Below are 23968 nucleotides of genomic sequence, written 5' to 3'. Positions count from 1 at the left end.
GTTAATATATAAGCCTTTGTGTGAGAAACATGTTGTCATTTTGAAAACTACTCATTATCTTACATATGTGTCATGTATTGTATAAAGACTCATGGAAGCTGCTTTAAAAGGGACCGGATTTAAATCCTACAATGGAACTAACCTGGATCAACTATCATGGTGTGCCCTTGGGCAAGTTACTTTACTTAAATTGCCTTGGCACTAATATTTTAATCCTGCCATGGGACTAACCTGGGTCAACTATCATGGTGTGTCCTTGGGCAAGTTACTTTACTCAGATTGCCTTGGCACTAATATTTTAATCCTACCCAGGGACTAACCTGGATCAGCTATCATGGTGTGTCCTTGGGCAAGTTACTTTACTCAAATTGCCTTGGCACTAATATTTTAATCCTACCATGGAACTAACCTGGATCAGCTATCATGGTGTGTCCTTGGGCAAGTTACTTTACTCAAATTGCCTTGGCACTAATATTTTAATCCTACCCAGGGACTAACCTGGATCAGCTATCATGGTGTGTCCTTGGGCAAGTTACTTTACTCAAATTGCCTTGGCACTAATATTTTAATCCTACAATGGAACTAACCTGGGTCAGCTATCATGGTGTGTCCTTGGGCAAGTTACTTTACTCAAATTGCCTTGGCACTAATTTTTTAATCCTACCCAGGGACTAACCTGGATCAGTTATCATGGTGTGTCCTTGGGCAAGTTACTTTACTCAAATTGCCTTGGCACTAATATTTTAATCCTACCATGGAACTAACCTGGATCAGCTATCATGGTGTGTCCTTGGGCAAGTTACTGTACTCAGATTGCCTTGGCACTAATATTTTAATCCTACAATGGAACTAACCTGGGTCAACTATCATGGTGTGTCCTTGGGCAAGTTACTTTACTCATATTGCCTTGGCACTAATATTTTAATCCTACCATGGAACTAACCTGGGTCAGCTATCATGGTGTGTCCTTGGGCAAGTTACTTTACTCAAATTGCCTTGGCACTAATATTTTAATCCTACAATGGAACTAACCTGGGTCAACTATCATGGTGTGTCCTTGGGCAAGTTACTTTACTCAAATTGCCTTGGCACTAATATTTTAATCCTACAATGGAACTAACCTGGATCAACTATCATGGTGTGTCCTTGGGAAAGTTACTTTACTCAAATTGCCTTGGCACTAATATTTTAATCCTACAATGGAACTAACCTGGGTCAGCTATCATGGTGTGTCCTTGGGCAAGTTACTTTACTCAAATTGCCTTTTTGGCACTAATTTACCTACTTGTGGTGCTCTGGTGTAAAGCACCAAAGCAAACATAATATATATAACCAGTGACTGAGAGTTGAATTCTTTCTATTTCCAGATGAGATGAAGTCCTTCACCCAGATGAACACTGAAGACCAATTTTCCTTCACCTTTGTTCTATTCATCTTCCTGTTATTCCTGAACTGCCTAATAGGGTTCACTCTGGCACTGTCTGTCTCATGGGAGCTGGGGCTATCATTGGGACTGGGCCTCTTTGTCTTTCAGTATGGCTTCCTTGGTGAGTATTTTCTTTTATTGTGTGTTAAAGTTTAACAATGGTTCATAGGGCATGAGCTTAACAAACTTCACATGGCATGATGGAACAAAGTGTGGAGGAAGCATAGGTACATCACAGATTAAAGCTACTTGTACCTATTTACAGTATATCACACTTTGAATGGCAAGATTGTACATTGTGGAGGATGAAGCAGAAGTCCATCAAAGATTAAACCTACATGTTCCCATTCACAGCATATCACACTCTGCATGGCATATGGGACAAAGTGTGGACAAAGCAAATGTCTGTCAAAGATTAAACCCATATGTACCCATTCACAGCTTGTCCTCGGGAGAATATAAGGCTAAGTGCTCGGCTAGGCCACGCTGTCTCAAGTCCCTAGTGAGTTATAATGGGCATTTGTCTCTCATTAACCGAACACATTCCAAAGTAATGGCTGAAAAATCATACTGAAGCATAGTGTTCAAGGCATCATAGATTTTTTGCAGCTGGTTAACTAATTATTCATCTTCCAGCAACTCTATATATGTGTGTACATTCAAACAAATCTTAATGGTCACCTGATTTCTGCAGTCACCTGGTCAGTGGTCATTCTAATTTCCCCCTATCAAATTTTCATTAAACCTGTTCTAATGGTAACCTGATTTCAGTGGTCACCTGGTCACAATGGCCATTCTAATTTCCACCTGGAAAATTTCCATGAAACCTGTCCTAATGGTCACCTAATTTCAGCATTCACCTGGTCACAATGGCCATCCTAATTCTCCCTTCGGCAAATTTCCTAAATAAATGTAATATAATCAGTGGTTTCACCCTGCTTTTGATGAACAATGGCCATGCATTTCTTAGCCAAACAGTTTTTTAACCATGTCTTCCAGTCATGTTGCCGTATATTTCTTAACCAAGCACTGGTTTCACCATGCCTTTGGCTGTCACTGGATCATATCAGCAGTAACTGCTGCAAGTATGCAAAGTAAATTTTTTTGAGCAAGGCATGGCATATATAAAGGTATATTACAAGAATTGATGTTTAAACATTTCATAGTCCGATTGTACATTCTGTAATCCAGTGTATTTCCCTGTTAATAAGATTAATCTGTTAATTGTTTTTTTAGGATACTGAATCAAAGCTATCTCCAATGGAGAAAAAAAAATACATTTAGATGTACACTGCACTAGTGACATCCCTTATGATTTAGGTGATACTAACCATAGCCTCAGGAAGCTTCTTTTCTTTTTCTGATCATCAAAGGTCACGAACAAAAACCAACCATCTTTTGATCTTGGTGAGTTTGAGGAAGGGCTTAATCTGTCAGTTGTTTAAAGTGTGAACACCAGTTTTCATGTCTAATTATACCAATCGCAGTAACAAAAAAGCACTTGTATGTTTCACAGTTACAGGTAAGCTGTCAATAAGTAATTTTATTTAGGAGTCATTTCTTCTGATAATGAGATAAATGTGTCTTTGTGTGTGTATGTGTATGTTTGTGTGTGTGTGTGTGAGAGAGAGATCTATACACTAAATGCTTGTACACAGTTGTAGTTTTTTTGATTTGATGGCTATGTTTGAAACAGTAATGATAATGCTACTAATAATAATGCTAATGCTATTCAGTTTCACGAACCAAGTTTGAGAACAGAACTTGCCTTTAGAGGTCATCTCTCTGCAATGGCCAGTTTTTGTATTTTCCATTGGTGGCTGCTGTGTGTGTGTGTATATATAATTTTATTTCGAAAATGGGAACTTTTGTACTAAAGTGTTAACTGCATTCCAAGTGAAAGCATGGGACTTTGCACTGATAATAATCTGTGTGGTGTTGTTATCCATCACTTGTAATCACATCTACAATTTTGGGTGTGAGAGATTTCTTATAAACCGTATGACTGCAAGATTAGGATTTTAACATGTTGAACAGCCCATTGTTGGTTGTTTCTTAGAAGGATTCATGTTTAAACATGATATATTTGATGATGTGAAAGGTGATAGATTTAAAAATGTCTGGATACAAAGGACAGGTATGAGAAGAAATGTCTGGAAAATGAAAGTGTAAGATGAACTTATAGTATAATGAATTGAATCCAAAATAATTGTTAAAATGTTCTATTCAAGTCCAGAGGTATCAAATGTTCCAAATGAATTTCAGATCCTCGAATGCTTTGGTCTGCCAGCAGTCCTGTCGCATTAAAATGGAATTGTCGAGAACAAATTTGAATAATTCATGATAAGTCACATAATAATATATTATAGTCCAGTGAGCACTTTGTAGTTCCCTGAATATTCTAAATAATTGTTTCCTCTCAAATAATATCTAAACACATTAAATACAGCTGAAGACTGATGTTACAACAAGAATATACAAAATAAGACTGACTAAAATTGTCCAGCTCCATGTATTTATTATATACAAGTGTGAGAGGTGGAGACACATTTTGCTACTTACCGTATGTGACTTTTCGCAAATATCTCATATCAGAAAAGGGTTCGAGTCTCAGATTCAGCCAGTGTGGGTATGTGAGAAAGCTTGCCAGTAGCTTCTTGTGGGTCAATGGTTCTTTTGAGTGTTTTCCCGGGTTCTTCCTCCACCATTAATACTGGCCGCCATGTATAGCTTATCATGTGCTGAAAAATGGCGTTAAACCCTACAACAACAACATATCGGAAAAGAACCACCTGACCTAGCCCATCCAATGGGAAGTAACTTAATTCTTCAAAGAACCCACCAGCCAATGAGAAATTATCCTAAAGTTGTCAACAGGTCTTATTATTAATATTATTATTAATGGTTGTAAACACCTACATCAACAACTTTTTATAGCTCTCTCTTAATATCTTAAAATACAATTTTATGCCAATGCAGAACATTGCAGATACAAGTAGTGGAGACTAATTTCTTTAAATTACTTCATAAATGCATATAAAATAAAATTCAAACCTTGTATTTTATTTTAGTTTACAGTGCTTATAATCATGTCTGTATCTCACAGATGGCTATTTTAGATTTTAATAAATTTAATGCAGGGGCTTGAATCACCTACAGACCCTGAAGCTGGTAATTACTAGATCTGGATTTTGTTTGCATTCATTTGCATTCCATTTGTGTACCATTTACATTCTGTTCATGTTCCATTTTCATTTTCATTCAATTCCATTTACATTTGTATTTCATCTATCAACTTGTCTTTTGTTATAGTCTTAGAAGTGCATTTAGATTTTCAATATATAGTTTCCATACACTATTTCCATTCTTTGTCTTATGTTTGCCATATGTATTATGGTTTGATGATGTCTCTCCATCCTTCTGTCTGTTGCCAGTTTTGTTTATACATGATAACTTTATTGGTCCAGCATCCACAGTTATCTGTAATTGTGGATGACTTGCATTTGGGGTAGGGGCCCTGAGTGGCCAAGTGGTCTGAAGAGCTTGACCGTTACGGATCACTGCCATCTCACCTATGTCTACATGGGTTCGAGTCTAGTATTCGGCTAATGTGGGTATGTGAAAAAGCTTGCCAGTAGCTTCTCGTGGGTTGTTGGTTCTTCCTGGGGTTTTCCTGGGTTCTTCCTCCACCATTAATATTGGCCACCATGTATAAGCCTATCATGTTCTGAAAAATGGCGTTAAACCCCACAACAACAACAACAACAACAGTATTTGGGGTAAGGAGGAATTCTGTCAATATCAGAGTCAAAAGGTCAATGGTCAAGGTCACTGTTAGAAGAACTATGAATTATGCCCAATAACTAGAGTTATCCATCATCTGCAAACACTAAACTATGTGGATGGCTTGCAGTTGGGGTAAGGGAGAACTCTGTTTTGGGGGTCAGATGTCAAGGCCATTGTCATAGAAAGAAGAAATTGGTTTCTGCACATTAACTTGTTAACTACTGTCTACAGTTAACACATATTGTGGCTGGTTTGAAGCCTAGGTAGTGCTCTACAGTTTTGTATTTTTCATAGGGTTAGTATTTTAAAGAAAAAGAATTTCTTTAGTTTTTATCACTGGTATGCCTTTTGAAGCATGTTTTGAAAACTTGGTACACAAACCAAGCTAGTGGTCTATGCATGCCTTTTGAAGCATGTTTTGAAAACTTGGTACACAAACAAAGCTAGTGATCTAGGTTGTTGTTGTTGTTGTTGTGGGGTTTAACGCCATTTTTCAGCACACAATAGGCTATGCATGGCGGCCAGTATTAATGGTGGAGGAAGAACCAGGGAAATCCCCGGGAAGAACCACCAACCCACAAGAAGCTGCTGGCAAGCTTTCTCACATACCCACATTAGCTGAATCGTAGACTCGAACCCATGCAGAGATGAGATGCCAGTGATCCGTAATGGAGAGCACTTTAGACCACTCGGCCACTTGGGGCCCCAGTGATATAGGTATTTGACATTCTAATGGAAACAGGTTACATATATATATATATATATATATATATATATATATATATATATATATATATATATATATATATATATATATATAAAATAGTATATTATGGTACATCAGCACAGTAGTGGCCATATGGTGCCATCAAAAGATAATGTTCACAAAATGTAATAAATGGAAGAAGATAAAATAAAACACATAGATTAAATATAACACATAGATTAAATATAACACATAAAGTTTTATTTCTGTAAAATGTTTATAATATAAAAGATAAGGAAACATGTTATGTTTTGGTAGAGAGTCACCCAAACTTGTTGGAGATGTGTAATTTAGGAAACTTGCTTCACATACTAAGCTATAGTACAACTCACATAGGTCATGTCTGCACTCTGTATTTTCTTTTGCAGTTATAGGTTTCATTTTGGAGAATTTGATTACACATACCTCTATGATGCATTTATTTATTCTTTGTCCATCAAAAATCCATTGAAGATTATTTATAAAATTTTTTACTTACCCAAACGTGATCACCCAAACGGTGATCCATTTAAACAGATTTTTGTCATGTGCTATGATGTAACAGGGAAAGTGCCTGCAGTTAAGCTGTACAGTAAACATGAACAGAGAGATTCAACAATGTCATCATTTATAAAAAAAGTTTGGTAAGAAAAAAAAAAAATAAACCAACAAAAACTGGCACACAAGTCCAATAAATTGGATGTAATTATGTTACTTTGTATATATCTTATGCATATACTGTCATGTCTTATATATCAATAGGAAATACCTATTTTTCCCATACAAATATCTCCTTAATACATGTAAAAGACAGTAGAAATGCGGCTGTCAATTCAGAATTATATTAGTTTTACATTATGCTAAACTATAATTTTGAAGAATAAAATGTACATAAAATAATCTATGTTACTTCTCTTTCCCATTCATAGTTGAACACTCATATGGGAGAGAAATGAAAATGCTTACAAATTCTTGTTGACATGTCTGTACATTGATTCCTCCTGCTCTAATAATAGTTCATCAAATATAAACTTTCTTGACCCAATCTAATGCCAAACTGCTATTGTAAAAGTCCATAGCAATCAATAATTTTCATCTGGAAATTTTTTTATAACAATTATTATGCAGATCACTCAGAAATCATTATTGAATAAACTTTGTTAGAGCTATATTACGATTAAATTTTGAAACTAAAATTAATTTTTAAATTTATATCAGTAAATGCACTTACAGGTGCCTGTTGCTATTAAGAACTTTCTAATGTTCATTGTTTTTTCATCAGATTTGATTCATATCAGAGTGCAACTCCAAAACTTTTAGTAATATGCCTATTGTACTTGGTACACACCATCATCTAAGGGCCTAAAGTTGGTACATGAGGCCTAAAGTTGGTGGTACACTTATTGATCAAAGGCCTAAAATTTGTGGTACTACTACTTGAACAAAGGCCTAATGTTTTTACACCACTTGAACAATGGCCTAAAAATGGTACACCACTTGAACAGAGGCCTAAAATTGGCACACCACTTGAATTAAGGCTTAAAGCTGGTACAGCACGTAAACAAAGACCTAAAGTTTGGACACCACTTGAACAGAGGCCTAAAATTGGTATACCACTTGAACAAAGGTCCAAAGTTGGTTGTTGTTGTAGGGTTTAACGCCATTTTTCAGCACATGATAGGCAATACATGGCGGCCAGTATTAATGGTGGAGGAAGAACCCGAGAAATCCCCAGAAAGAACCACCGACCCTCGAGAATCTACTGGTAAGCTTTCTCACATACCCACATTGGCCGAATCCGAGACTCGAACCTACGCAGACAGAGGTGAGATGGCAGTGATCCGTAACGGAGAGCGCTTTAGACCACTCGGCCACTCAGGGCCCCCCAAAGTTGGTACACCACTTGAACAGAGGCCTGAGGTTGGTACACCACATGAATAAAGGCTTAAAGCTGGTACACCACATGAACAAAGGCCTAAAGTTAGTAAACCACTCGAACAGAGGCCTAAAGCTGTTACACTACTTCTACAAAAAGCCTAAAGTTAGTACAGAATGTGAACAAAGGCCTAATGCTGGTACACTACATACTAAAGGGCATACAGGGCTCTCCTTTTCAGATCACTACCATCTCACCTCTGTCTGTGTGGGTTTGAGTCCTGGTCTCGGATTCAGATAATGTGGGTATGTGAGAAAGCTTGCTAGTATCTTCTTGTGGGTCGGTGATTCTTTTCGGGGGTTTTCCGGGTTTTTCCTCCACCATTAATACTGGTTGCCCAATATAGCCTATCGTGTACTGAAAAATGGCATTAAACCCTGCAACAACAACAACTAAAGGCATACAGTTGGTACACCACTTTAATAAGGCGTAAAGTTGGTACACCACATAAACAAAAGTCTAAAGTTTGTACACTGCATGAACAAGGCCTAAATTTGCTAGACTGCTTGAACAAAGGCCTGAAGTTGGTGGACTAATTGAACAAAGGCCCACAGTTGGTACACTGCTTGAACAAAGGGATAAAGTTTGTACATCACTTGAACAAAGACCTAAAGTTGGTACACCATGTGAACAAAGGTCTAAAATTGTTACTCAACTTGAACGAAGGCATAAAGTTGGTGTACTACATGAACCAAGGCCTAAAGTTGGTATACTACTTGAACAAAATGCCTAAAATTGCCCTTTTCTGTTTAAACTGTTTGATTATAACAAATTTGTTTCATGTTGCTATGGATACAAGTAGGAAATTGACCAGATCTAAATGTTTTTAGGGATAACTTGAAATATGTTCATGAAATTTATCACACTAGCGACCTAGAGTTGCCTTCTCTTTTGAGATGTGTTTAGTTTCACTAGATTCATGGACTAGGCATGGTATATGGATAACTCTTTGTTTGTTACAGGTTTGGTATGCATATGCTCGTAACAATATGACATTTGTTTGTTACAGGTTTGATATGGCTAAAACATTGTGACATATTTGTTACTGGTTTGATATCTGTATAACAATATGGCATCTGTTTGTTCTAGGTGTGGTATGCATATGCTTATAACAGTATGACATCTGTTAATCACAGGTTTGGTATGGGTATATATAACATTGTGACATATTTGTTACCGGTTTGGTATGGGTATAACAATATGACATCTGTTTGTTACAGGTTTGATATGCATATGCTTATAACAGTATGACATCTGTTAATTACAGGTTTGGTATGGGTATAACAATATGACATCTGTTTGTTACAGGTTTGGTATGGGTATAACAATATGACATCTGTTAATTACAGGTTTGGTATGGGTATAACAATATGACATCTGTTTGTTACAGGTTTGGTATGGGTGTGCTCACAGCGATATGATGTCAGGATAGCAATCAGACTCGGTCAGGCCATCAGTAGAAAACTCTTTCTTCTTACACTGCTGCTGAAAGTTCTCTTCACTAACCCGATTAGTAGGGGATCTCACCACCTCAATAGTGTACCCACTGTCAAGTAGGTATTTTTTTATAACAGATTGACTGTATTGCAAGATCTCACAAATTTTTTATAACACATTGTATTGCAAGATCTCACAATTTTTTTATAATACATTATATTGCAAGATTGTATATCTTTTCTTATAACACATTGTATTGCAAGATTGTATATCTTTTCTTATACCACATTGATTTTATTGCAAGATTTGACATTTTTTGTATAACACATTGATTGTATTGCATTGTGTTAGCAGGGATGGTCCTGGCTTTTAAAATGTCGCAAAAAAAATAATCGCCAACCTCAATATTTTGTCGCCAATTTTCAAAAAATGTCACCAGAACAAGTAGTGAATATTTTTCCAAGCCTATAAATGTAATAGGCAAAGAAAATTGAAAAAGATGGGATGGTTATTACTCTATTGACAACAAGCAATACAGCTATAATATTTTACAAAATAAATCATTACATGACTGTTTTGCACTTTTTTGTCACCTGAAAAAAATGCATTATCAAATGTAAAGTATGTACTTTCCTGACATCTACAGTGTCTCGCTCATTTTTTTAATAGAAACATCGGGTATTAAGCAAATCAATAATATGTATATTATTTTCCAAATAATAATTTTGTAAGGAACTTTTAAGTTAATGACATTTTAATACTAAAACCCTATGATCGTACTTTGCAGTATATGAAAATTGATGTGTAATGCGACCATCGATTTCATGCAATCAGTAATTAAATGCCCTCTCCCCTTTTTATGGCTAGCTTTACATCAAAGTACATCTCTGTCAACCAGGAGTTCTAAAATTTATTTTTGCCGCACTTTACATGCTTTGCTTATAGTGAATTGCTTCCTAAATCCCAAAAATGATCACTAAATGCTGTAAAGAAATTCTCGACAAGCAAAATAAGATCTCCATTCCACCAATGAAACTGACATGAGTCAACACCTGGCATTTATGTACTGTATATATAAGCATTAATTACCATCATTAAATTAAAAGAAGGAGTGAAGAAACATATCACAGAGCATATGTGGCCCCCCCCACAATATAAAAACATATTTGGAAAAAATTTGTTATTGAGTCAACAGTGTTATATGCATATACTAGTTAACAATAAGGAAATAAGGTGGGAAATAGTTATCATATATATGGTAGCTTAAGACAACATTTGAACTGTTAACATAAATCCACACCTATTTAGGCATTGTTATAAGAATAAAAGGCATGGTTTATTTGTCAATCAATTACTAGTGCTTTCACTCACTGTGGTTTCTTTGAAGTATGTCGAAGAGACTTGTCTAACCTCAGCTATTGTATAAAATATGAAATGAGGGCACGTGGGGGGGGGGGGGCAAATAACGCACTCCACAGGGAGAAATGGCATGTCCTTTTTGAGAATTTCACGTCTATTGGACCCAGAAAATCAGAGAATATTTAGTAAAAACGATGCTAAAATAAGCCTCAAAAAACATCCCAATGGTAGGTCCCAATCTGCGTGTTTTCGGAATCAGTTTCCCGACTTGGCTTTTAAAAAGATTTATTTTTTGCATGATACGCTTGAATAACTGTACGGTATTAACTGAATTTATTCAATGCCTATTTGAATTCTTTGGAAATTAATTATTTCTGTGTGTACATTTGAAGCTTCAGCACAGAAGGGGCATTTTTGTTGGAATGTATTTGGATTTCATGGAACTGTTGGAATTGATAGACTTTTAGGAAATAGGAATTCATTCACCATTCTGTAAGTTAATTTAATTCATTCACTCCTGTATTTTGAGAAAAAAATTACTTTCAATTTTGAAAAACTTGTTAGTTTGCTATTTCTTATTGCGTAGTTTAAGTCCCTGCACTCGTAACATGGGATTGACGGCAAAAGTAAAAGATCAATGAGCAAAATTAACATATATTATTTACCCTGCCTGGATTCATGTTTGGTGATACACTCCTTCTTAAAAATATCACAGCCAGTTGTAAATGAATTGATGACTTGTGCCTTGATACATATATCATAGAACATCTGCTTTAACTTTGTATCATATCTCAGCTATGGACACCCAAGTTTCTACTGTCGAGAAATTTTTGGGAACTTTTGACCCATTCATCATGATGTGGTATTGCTCATGAAGTATTACTACCATCACTACATGTAGATGATATTGGACTGCCACGTATAACATCACGTTAAGTGATTGTGTTGTCTGATGAATTTGCATAAACTCCAGATGCTGCTAATTTTATTAACTTATTTAGCCAGAGGCTGTATTAAAGACATTGTTTTAGATTGGCTATTTCACTTGTGCACATGCCTAAGGGTAAAATTTTGACTTTTTACTCCAAATCTCAAACTTATCCTACTTTTTGCAAAGGTTCACTTGTCCATGTGCAATTCTGACCAGTCTGCTTTGTGTCTCAGGCCAAAAAGACACAAACCCTGGTTTTGGCAACTGTTAATTCTTGGCCTTACAATACTGGTTCATGAAAATGATGTTTTTCCCGCTGTATTTTATAATGCAAGTAGATAGCCTACATTATTTTGTATCATTGTAGAGGTACATCTGTTTACTTTTCTGTAACTCCACCCACTTTGGTATGTCTTAACTGATGTTGATGGTACAGAGCTCAGAGGTAGGGTACAACCTCATGATGCATAAATGTGGTACATCTAAGTATAAATCCAGATGTACTTAAATCAATTTACAGTATTTCAAGGACTGTTATGAAATATCCAAATGTCTTTAAATGAATTCACAGTAATTCCATAAAGCTATTATTCCAGTTAATTGGAATATTTTGAGCACTATAATTCCAACAAATGATTAAATTAAAGAAATGAATCTTCTCAATATAATTTGTCCAAGACTGTTGATACTAGTAAGACTGCCCAACTCTACATAACAATTCACCTATATAAATTACTAAGTTGTCATGCAATTAAGTAATACATATTCATTTTTCCATGATCTGAGCTAGTAGACAGTTAATTGGAATATTTTCAGCACTATAATTCCAACAAATGATTAAATTAAAGAAATGAATCTTCTCAATATAACTTGTCCAAGACTGTTGATACTAGTAAGACTGCCCAATTCTACATAACAATTCACCTATATAAATTACTAAGTTGTCATGCAATTAAGTAATACATATTCATTTTTCTGTGATCTGAGCTAGTAGACAGGGTCACATACTCTAAGCTAACCAGTCAGAAATTAGGTCATCATGACCTTTATAGAAAACTCATGACCTCCATTCATATCACGTGATGTTGACTTGAATTACACCACATTTCATCCATGAAATTTATGAATGGATATATGCACAACTAGAATGACTCATCTTATGGTATAAAACCTTACTAAATGTAATCATAAATGATAATAAACATAATATAGTTTTACATAACAGTTGTTTGTTAGCCAGGACACAGAAAAATGTCATGTAATTTCAGCCTTTCATCATCTTATTAGAACAAAGAATGAACAAGGCAGAGAGTAAATTTCTAAAAAAAATTCGTGATGAAAAATACAGATTTAATTTTTCATTAAACTTACACATAGGGCTGTGCAGTGAATTCAGTTAATTTGTGTCAGTATGTATTTGCTTTACATGATGCCATGACATTATTTGTGACATCATGAATTGTACATATTGCCAAAAAATAACAGTGTGTGTATATTGATCTACATAACACAGTAGTCTCAAAGTATAATCGTGAAATTTGTTTTAGGTCAGTTGTAGAAAAATAGTTTTTAGGAAGGGTAGAGTTGTCTATTTTTAGTTTAAAAAATTACAAACTTGAAATTTTATCCCTCAGGCAGATATATTTCTCAAAGGGATATGACTGGCACCTACCCAAGACTCAAATAGTACTGTCTGATAGACATGCTTAGCACCCTGATGCTGCCCTAATCTTCAAAGTATGAGTTTTGAATAAATGAGGATTAAAACTGCATAGAACAATGAAGGTGTGCAAGGCATGGTTGAACTTCTGCCTAGTTATTGGAAAATATCCCCACCCCCCTGAGGAAAGGAAGATTGGTCCCAAAGCCACCCCTGTAGTTGTAAATAGTGACGCAGCACATGGACAGAGCACTGCACTGGTCTTGTACATTTTGGGGCATGACACTTAGGCAAAAGGGGTACCCTTGAAGTGTTTGTAATGTGTAAACTTGACAACTAAACCGTCACTGATCTGAACCCAAGAAAACTAAAGTTGGGTTTCCGCATCCAGGTTGTCTGTCATTTCCCCTAACCACAAGAGTGCAAGGCGAAACATGGAATTAAATAGAGCCACATGGATGGCATTGTGAGTGAATCTAGGCAGGACTAGAATGAGTTTTTTGTAGAATACATTTATCAGTGGTAGTCTGCAGCAAATGTTATGAAGTGTTTGCAGAAGTTTTTGAGAGAAAAAAAGAAATTGATTGGATCCGGAATGTTGTTCAGTTTTTGTACATAACCAATAGCCTAGACATAGGTAGATATGGTAGATACCGCAGTGTTTTTCAAAAAGATATGAAATAAAAATTGTCAAACTGGTACATGGAGAAGAAGAAAAAAAAAGGATAGTGCTGAAAAAATCGATGTAGGTTTCCAACTGCACCTGTAAGCTTCCATGGAACATGGAGAAAGAGCACTTTTTTTTACCAAAATGGACAATTTTTTTACTCCCAGTCATTAATGTTTGAAGTTCCAAGACCTGTACTGGAATTTTCGCTGCATAAGATGAGTGCTGGAGGAATCTGTGCACCTTCTTGAATTTGTTGGCAAAGATTCTGATGAAATGGCTCCATGAATGACAAGAATTCTGCCTCATATGTTGTAACCATCATTGAAAGGATGGAAGTTGTCTTCTCTAGGGCTGCATTGTTGTCCATGACAGGGACATCTGTCAGCAATGATTGTGCATGCCCTAAAGAACAGCCTGTCAGATTGGTCCATGCTTCCCTTGTGCCACTATTTCTAGAGTCAGTCAAGGAGCAAAACACTTTCATATAATGTAGCCAGAGTATTTTGCAATGCCAACACCATCCCTGACAATTGGGTCACTGTTGAAATATTAGGATGTGTTGAAGGCACTTCCAGTTGCGCAGGGGCGAACTTGTCTGTTCCAAGAACTGTTTGATTGTCATTAACACCATTGCTGCTACATTCCCTGAACAAAGGAATTGACGAGATTTTGTTACTCCCAGGCTGAAATGAATGCCTGATCATCAAATAGATCCTCTAGGTGCTGTCTCAGTTGTAGATCTCTGGTCAGTACCTATCTCTGGTCAATACTGATCTCTGGTCATTACCATCTTCGTTCAATGTGTAAGGTCTTGGTAATTATCTGTGTATTCAAGACATCACACATTTACATGTAGCCACTTATCTGTGTGTCTTCCAGAAATTTGTCCTATTAAATCCATTAAAATCCTTATGCTTGACATTTTAAATTGATCTGTACGATAAATCCATGATTTTAATTATAGGTCACATACCAGTATAAAGATAGTTCACAATGATCGGATTCATAATATCCCGTAATATGTTAATTCCACATTTCTGACAAATAAACATCAAATGTTAAGTCCACATTATTGTGATTTAATGTATCCATTAAATGTCACTTTCTAATGTCATTGGGTTAAAAGTTCAAGAATTTGTCCTCTGTCAGACAAAGTTATGAAATCCTTTTTAGTAGTATAGTGATTGTAGATTGTCTATTCCTTGTAAATGTCCTCTGATTGTATTTCCTTGGCTTAACTGTCATGTGGGTGCTTATGTAGAGACTGCGTTTGGGTTCTGTCAGTAACTCTTCGATCATACAGTTTATGAACTCTATTGAACGCTGCAATTGAACATATGTGAATTGTGCAGCAAGATCACAAAAAAATACACCCACATCCACAGTTGATTGACACCCAGCACAGATCCATAATAAAAGTTTGATGTGCAGACTCAAAATCCATTTTCTGTGCCTTTGAAAAGCCAGATAAGTGAAACTCTACATTCATTGTCACATGTACATTTGAAAAACCAGAGAATTGACTGATCACATGGTACTCTATATGATCATGCAATGTTATATAAGATTATCTAATTTGGTTGGTTCTTTGAATTATGCTGCCAATGCCAACCAATAGTTCTGCAAATGCCCACCCCCAACAACCCCATGAAGACAGCAAGTAAGAGGCTAATAACAGTCAATTTCAAGGTACATGTACAAAACCCCTATCCAAGTGTTAGTCACTGACTATTCCTTATAATTTGGCATTACATCATCTTACCACACCACCAATTCCTCCATCAATGGTCATTAACAGATAAACCCCACTGGAACACTGGCAAGTGTACCTACAATAACTCAAGATCAAGTTGTGCATAAACTAAAATTTTAAAAAATTATCACTATTATTGCTACTACTGTCAACTAAGAATGAATCTTTTTTATTTAAAAAATGCATATTATGGGATGCAAGCTCTAAACTTTTGTCTTTAACACATGCACTCGTACACACACATCTATATTTCACATATGCACTCAGATGTCATTCATGCATGCACTCATATACTTGGTTTTCACACATGCACTCACATATCTGTCTTGCATACACACTCAAACACACGCATCTTTCACACATGCACTCATACACAATTTGTCTTTCACATACATTAATACACACTCATCTTTCACACATATACATACACACATATGTCCAGTCATACACACACATCTGTATTTCACTTATGCATTCATATACATACATCTTTCATGCCAGTACTCATTCACATGTCTGTCTTTCATATGCAGACACTCATACACATCTACATGTCTTTCACACATATACACATCTGTCTTTCACAGATGCATTCCTACACACACAGCTGTCTTTAATACATGCACTCATACACACATGCCTTTCACATATATTCATACACACATATGTCCTTCACACACACACATACACACAATCTGTCTTTCACACACACACTTATGCACACCTATCATTCACACATGCTCATATATACATTTGTCTTTAATAGATGCATTCCTACACATACATCGGTCTTACACACTCACTCACATGCATCTTACACTTGTATAAACACATCTGTCAATCACACACACAGTTATAGACACACCATAGTATTGTGTAATAGCATATGTGTCAAGATTTTTGTCTGTGACATTAAAAATAATTTCAAAGGCATTGTTTTTTCATATTCTTTATAGTTATGGTAATTTGAAAAATACATGCCACATATGTGTATTATAGTTAAGGTAATTTGACAAATACATGCCACATATGTATTTTATAGTTAAGGTAATTTGACAAATACATGCCACACATGTATTTTATAGTTATGGTAATTTGACAAATACATGCCACATATGTGTATTATAGTTAAGGTAATTTGACAAATACATGCCACATATGTATTTTATAGTTATGGTAATTTGACAAATACATGCCACATATGTATTTTATTGCTAAGGTAATTTGTCAAATACATGCCACATATGTACATGTGGTTAAGAGAGAGAGTTTAATTTCTATTTGTATCTTGAATTAATATGAATAACATTAGAACACAGTTTCTAGTTATGCAGACAACATCAAGTAATAGACACAAGTAAAAGTTATAATAGTGAGAATTAATTAGAAGATGTTCTTGGACTTCCATTTACCCTCCACATTAATTGTTATTAACCATAACTATATGTATCATATCTTTATCCATTACTTTTTCATTCATGCATGTTTAAATGTTATGCAATTGTAAGTTTCTGCAAACATCAATATAATTTCATGCTTAGAAAACATCAAAATATTTAATGTCAGTTTTAAATACTCATTGTTTTTTTTAAACCCCACTTTCTCTCATAAGAAATATTTTCATAGTTTGGAAGTATCTAGCTACATTGTATCTATTTTATTGCTGCTTTTTCTTCGTTCTCCATCTCCTTGATTGATTTAACTCCATCCACAGAACTTGTTTTTCTTCTTTCTCCATCTTCATGATCAATTTAACTCCATCCACAGCTGGATTTTCTTCTTTATCCATCTTCTTGATTGATTTTATTCATCCACACGGCTAGATTTTCTTATCTTGATAAGTATAACTCATTCCACACAGCTAGATTTTCTTATCTTGATAAGTATAACTCTTTCCACACAGCTAGATTTTCTTATCTTGATAAGTATAACTCTTTCCACCCAGCTGGTTTTTCTCTTTTCTCTGTCTTGATCGATCTGATTACATCCAAACAGCCGGTTTTTCCTTCCTCATCTTGATCACCATAACTCCATTCACACAGCTGGTTTTTATACATTATACATTTCTTCAATTGCAATTTTGCACTTCATCACATTTATATTTACATGTTGTTATCAGCTTCTATGGTAACAACTAGCTGTATATACAGTTGCCTTGTGTGCTTGGGTCTCACTTTACCAGATATGAAACTTTGACTTCAAATATCTGTGTAAGCCCGTGTTTTAAATGTTCTTTATGAGTCACAAAGTTTGTGATTTTGCAAGGAACAATTATTTTGAGTTTGATTTTTTTTTTAGAGTCAGTAGAGCACAAGCCTCTTCAAGGGACTTTTGTTTAATACTCTGATGAAAGTTATGTGCATTTCAAGGGACTCTTGTTTAACACTTTTACACTGATTAATGTTATGTGCATTTCAAGGGACTCTTGTTTAAACTCTGATACACTGATGAATGTTACGTGCATTTCAAGGGACTCTTGTTTTACACTTTTACACTGATTAATGTTATGTGCATTTCAAGGGACTCTTGTTTAACACTGTTACACTGATGAATGTTATGTGCATTTCAAGGGACTCTTGTTTATTACTCTTGTACACTGATGAATATTATGTGCATTTCAAACACTTGAAACATCATAACATAAACTTGTTATGATTGTTTATGACACATATACTAACATTGCTGCTGAAAAAAGTGATGTTCATGTCTTGCTGTCTGACAACACATATCAGGCAGACATGGATCATTGCTGTTTATACTTTGGGAATAGATGTCTGACAACACATATCAGGCAGACATGGATCATTGCTTTTTATACTTTGGGAATAGATGTCTGACAACACATATCAGACAGACATGGATCATTGCTTTTTACACTTTGGGAATAGATGTCTGACAACACATATCAGGCAGACATGGATCATTGCTTTTTACACTTTGGGAATAGATGTCTGACAACACATATCAGGCAGACATGGATCATTGCTTTTTACACTTTGGGAATAGATGTCTGACAACACATATCAGACAGACATGGATCATTACTTTTTACACTTTGGGAATAGATGTCTGACAACACATATCAGGCAGACATGGATCATTGCTTTTTATACTTTGGGAATAGATGTCTGACAACACATATCAGGCAGACATGGATCATTGCTTTTTACACTTTGGGAATAGATGTCTGACAACACATATCAGGCAGACATGGATCATTGCTTTTTACACTTTGGGAATAGATGTCTGACAACACATATCAGGCAGACATGGATCATTGCTTTTTATACTTTGGGAATAGATGTATGACAACACATATCAAACAGACATGGATCATTGCTTTTTATACTTTGGGAATAGATGTCTGACAACACATATCAGACAGACATGGATCATTGCTTTTTACACTTTGGGAATAGATGTCTGACAACACATATCAGACAGACATGGATCATTGCTTTTTACACTTTGGGAATAGATGTCTGACAACACATATCAGACAGACATGGATCATTACTTTTTACACTTTGGGAATAGATGTCTGACAACACATATCAGGCAGACATGGATCATTGCTTTTTATACTTTGGGAATAGATGTCTGACAACACATATCAGGCAGACATGGATCATTGCTTTTTACACTTTGGGAATAGATGTCTGACAACACATATCAGGCAGACATGGATCATTGCTTTTTACACTTTGGGAATAGATGTCTGACAACACATATCAGGCAGACATGGATCATTGCTTTTTACACTTTGGGAATAGATGTATGACAACACATATCAAACAGACATGGATCATTGCTTTTTATACTTTGGGAATAGATGTCTGACAACACATATCAGACAGACATGGATCATTGCTTTTTACACTTTGGGAATAGATGTCTGACAACACATATCAGGCAGACATGGATCATTGCTTTTTACACTTTGGGAATAGATGTCTGACAACACATATCAGACAGACATGGATCATTGCTTTTTATACTTTGGGAATAGATGTCTGACAACACATATCAGACAGACATGGATCATTGCTTTTTATACTTTGGGAATAGATGTCTGACAACACATATCAGACAGACATGGATCATTGCTTTTTATACTTTGGGAATAGATGTCTGACAACACATATCAGACAGACATGGATCATTGCTTTTTATATTTTAGGAATAGATGTCTGACAACACATATCAGACAGACATGCATTTGGAACATTTTTAATCATGATGTACATTTGAGAAATAATAACTGCATTTGGGACATATTAAATCATGATGTACATTTGGGAAATAGATAATCACTGTGTGCCTTTGGAACATTTTTAATCATGATGTACATTTGGGAAATAGATAATCACTGTGCATTTGGAACATTTTAAATCATGATGTACATTTGGGAAATAGATAATCACTGTGCATTTGGAACATTTTTAATCATGATGTACATTTGGGAAATAGATAATCACTGTGTGCCTTTGGAACATTTTTAATCATGATGTACATTTGGGAAATAGATAATCACTGTGCATTTGGAACATTTTTAATCATGATGTACATTTGGGAAATAGATAATCACTGTGCATTTGGAACATTTTAAATCATGATGTACATTTGGGAAATAGATAATCACTGTGCATTTGGAAAATTTTAAATCATGATGTACATTTGGGAAATAGATAATAACTGTGCATTTGGAACATTTTTAATCATGATGTACATTTGGGAAATAGATAATCACTGTGCATTTGGAACATTTTTAATCATGATGTACATTTGGGAAATAGATAATCACTGTGCATTTGGAACATTTTAAATCATGATGTACATTTGGGAAATAGATAATCACTGTGTGCATTTGGAACATTTTTAATCATGATGTACATTTGGGAAATAGATAATCACTGCATTTGGAACATTTTTAATCATGATGTACATTTGGGAAATAGATAATCACTGTGTGCCTTTGGAACAGTTTTGATCATGATGTACATTTGGGAAATAGATAATCACTGTGCATTTGGAACATTTTTAATCACGATGTACATTTGAGAAATAATAACTGCATTTGGAACATTTTTAATCATGATGTACATTTGGGAAATAGATAATCACTGTGCAGTTGGAACATTTTTAATCACAATGTACATTTGAGAAATAATAACTGCATTTGGAACATTTTTAATCATGATGTACCTTTGGGAAATAGATAATCATTCTGTGCATTTGGAACATTTTTAATCATGATGTACATTTGGGAAATAGATAATCACTGTGCATTTGGAACATTTTTAATCATGATGTACATTTGGGAAATAGATAATCACTCTGTGCATTTGGAACATTTTTAATCACAATGTACATTTGGGAAATAGATAATCACTCTGTGCATTTGGGACATTTTTAATCATGATGTACATTTGGGAATTAGGTAATCACTGTATGCATTTGGGACATTTTTAATCATGATGTACATTTGGGAAATAGATGATCACTCTGTGCATTTGGGACATTTTTAATCACAATGTACATTTGGGAAATAGATAGTCAATGTGCATTTGGGACATTTTTAATCATGATGTACATTTGGGAATTAGATATTCACTCTGTGCATTTGGAACATATTAAATCATGATGTACATTTGGGAAATAGATAATCACCGTGCATTTGGAACATTTTTAATCATGATGTACATTTGGGAAATAGATAATCACTGTGTGCATTTGGGACATTTTTAATCATGGTGTTCATTTGGGAAATAGATAATCACTCCGTACATTTGGGACATTTCTAATTGTGATGTACATTTGGGAAATAGATAATCACTCTGTGCCTTTGGAACATTTTTAATCATGATGTATATTTGGGAAATAGATAATCACTCTGTGCATTTGGGGCATCTTTAATCATGATATACATTTGTGAACTAGATAATCACTGTGTGCATTTGGGACATTTGTAATCACTCTGTGCATTTGAGCAATAGACAATCTTGTACATTTGGGAAATAGATAATCACTTTGTATTTGAGCAATAGATAATCACTCTTGTACATTTGGGAAATTTTTAATCATGATGTACATTTGGACAATAATCTCTGTATGTTCAGGAAATATATAATCATAGTGAACATTCAGAAAATAGATATTAGCAATGTATATTTGGGAAATAGATAATCATTCTGTACAGTTGGAAATGAGAATGCCATGTCAAGTAATTTACAATAATACTTTTAGGTTCCTGTTCTCTGAAAGTACAAAGCTGACCAGTGTTGGAGGAGAAAAGGCACTTGCAGCAATGGTGGCTAGCTTGGGAGAAGCTGTGGAGGAAGAGTTTGGGTTCCTTGTTTCTCGACTCTTTTCTGTTTTCAAACCTAATTTGGAAAGTAAGTGAACAGAATATACATAAAGCTAGGTCGATGTTTGCTGATTTTTCCAGGTCTGGTGTAAGATGGAATAAGTAACTGTAGAATCTGCCTAAAATGGGTCAAATTGTAAATGGCAAATTAGCTAGGGTTTTATTGTCAGGAATGCATTAATATAGGGCACATTAGCTAGGGTTTATCATCTGGAATGCATTAGTATAGGGCACATTAGCTAGGGTTTTATTGTCTGGAATGCATTAGTATAGGGCAAATTAGCTAGGGTTTTATTGTCTGGAATGCATTAGTATAGGGCACATTAGCTAGGGTTTATCATCTGGAATGCATTAGTATAGGGCACATTAGCTAGGGTTTATCATCTGGAATGCATTAGTATAGGGCACATTAGCTAGGGTTTTATTGTCTGGAATGCATTAGTATAGGGCACATTAGCTAGGGTTTTATTGTCTGGAATGCATAAGTATAGGGCACATTAACTTGGATTTATTGTCTGGCATGCATCAGTATAGGGCACATTAGCTAGGGTTTATCATCTGGAATGCATTAGTATAGGGCACATTGGCAAGGGTTTTATTGTCTGGAATGCATTAATATAGGGCACATTAGCTAGGGTTTTATTGTCTGGAATGCGTAAGTATAGGGCACATTAACTAGGATTTATTGTCTGGAATGCATTAGTATAGGGCACATTAGCTAGGGTTTATTGTCTGGAATGCATAGTATATGGCACATTAGTTAGGGTTTATTGTCTGGAATGCATGAGTGTAGGGCACATTGGCTAGGGTTATTTGTCTGGAATGCATCAGTATAGGGCACATTAGCTAGGGTTTATTGTCTGGAATGCATCAGTATTGGACACATTAGCATGGGTTTATCGTCTGGAATGCATTAGTATAGGGCACATTGGCTAGGGTTTTATTGTCTGGAATGCATTAATATAGGGCACATTAGCTACGGTTTTATTGTCTAGAATGCGTAAGTATAGGGCACATTAGCTAGGGTTTTATTGTCTGGAATGCATAAGTATAGGGCACATTAACTTGGATTTATTGTCTGGCATGCATCAGTATAGGGCACATTTGCTAGGGTTTATCATCTGGAATGCATTAGTATAGGGCACATTGGCTAGGGTTTTATTGTCTGGAATGCATTAATATAGGGCACATTGGCTAGGGTTTTATTGTCTGGAATGCGTAAGTATAGGGCACATTAACTAGGATTTATTGTCTGGAATGCATTAGTATAGGGCACATTAGCTAGGGTTTATTGTCTGGAATGCGTAGTATATGGCACATTAGCTAGGGTTTATCATCTGGAATGCATTAGTATAGGGCACATTAGCTAGGGTTTTATTGTCTGGAATGCATAAGTATAGGGCACATTAACTTGGATTTATTGTCTGGCATGCATCAGTATAGGGCACATTAGCTAAGGTTTATCATCTGGAATGCATTAGTATAGGGCACATTGGCAAGGGTTTTATTGTCTGGAATGCATTAATATAGGGCACATTAGCTAGGGTTTTATTGTCTGGAATGCATAAGTATAGGGCACATTAACTTGGATTTATTGTCTGGCATGCATCAGTATAGGGCACATTAGCTAGGGTTTATCATCTGGAATGCATTAGTATAGGGCACATTGGCTAGGGTTTTATTGTCTGGAATGCATTAATATAGGGCACATTAGCTAGGGTTTTATTGTCTGGAATGCATTAGTATATGGCACATTAGCTAGGGTTATTTGTCTGGAATGCTTCAGTATAGGGCACATTAGCTAGGGTTATTTGTCTGGAATGCATTAGTATAGGGCACATTAGCTAGGGTTTATTGTCTCGAATGCATGAGTGTGGGGCACATTAGCCAGGGTTTAT

The 23968-nt window shown here is 35.5% G+C and overlaps 1 protein-coding gene across 2 annotated transcripts in view; it reads left to right on the top strand.

Moving 5' to 3' along the window:
• Nucleotides 1-23968, top strand: part of LOC149796278 (kinase D-interacting substrate of 220 kDa-like) — a 144702-nt gene that overhangs the window by 89403 nt on the left and 31331 nt on the right. For both annotated transcript variants that reach the window (XR_016421651.1, XM_089960916.1), the window contains exons 15-17: nucleotides 1368-1547; nucleotides 9284-9446; nucleotides 21950-22098. Coding sequence is in view for 1 of the 2 variants with exons in the window: in XM_089960916.1 (XP_089817042.1) it covers nucleotides 1368-1547; nucleotides 9284-9446; nucleotides 21950-22098 (492 nt within the window). In the remaining variant the exon portion in view is untranslated. The remainder of the gene's footprint in view (nucleotides 1-1367; nucleotides 1548-9283; nucleotides 9447-21949; nucleotides 22099-23968) is intronic.

This window comes from Sinohyriopsis cumingii, chromosome 6 (assembly GCF_028554795.1).
Source record: "Sinohyriopsis cumingii isolate HCF-2022 chromosome 6, ASM2855479v2, whole genome shotgun sequence".
NCBI lineage: Eukaryota > Metazoa > Mollusca > Bivalvia > Unionida > Unionidae > Sinohyriopsis > Sinohyriopsis cumingii.
This window is presented reverse-complemented; position numbering and strand designations above follow the sequence as displayed.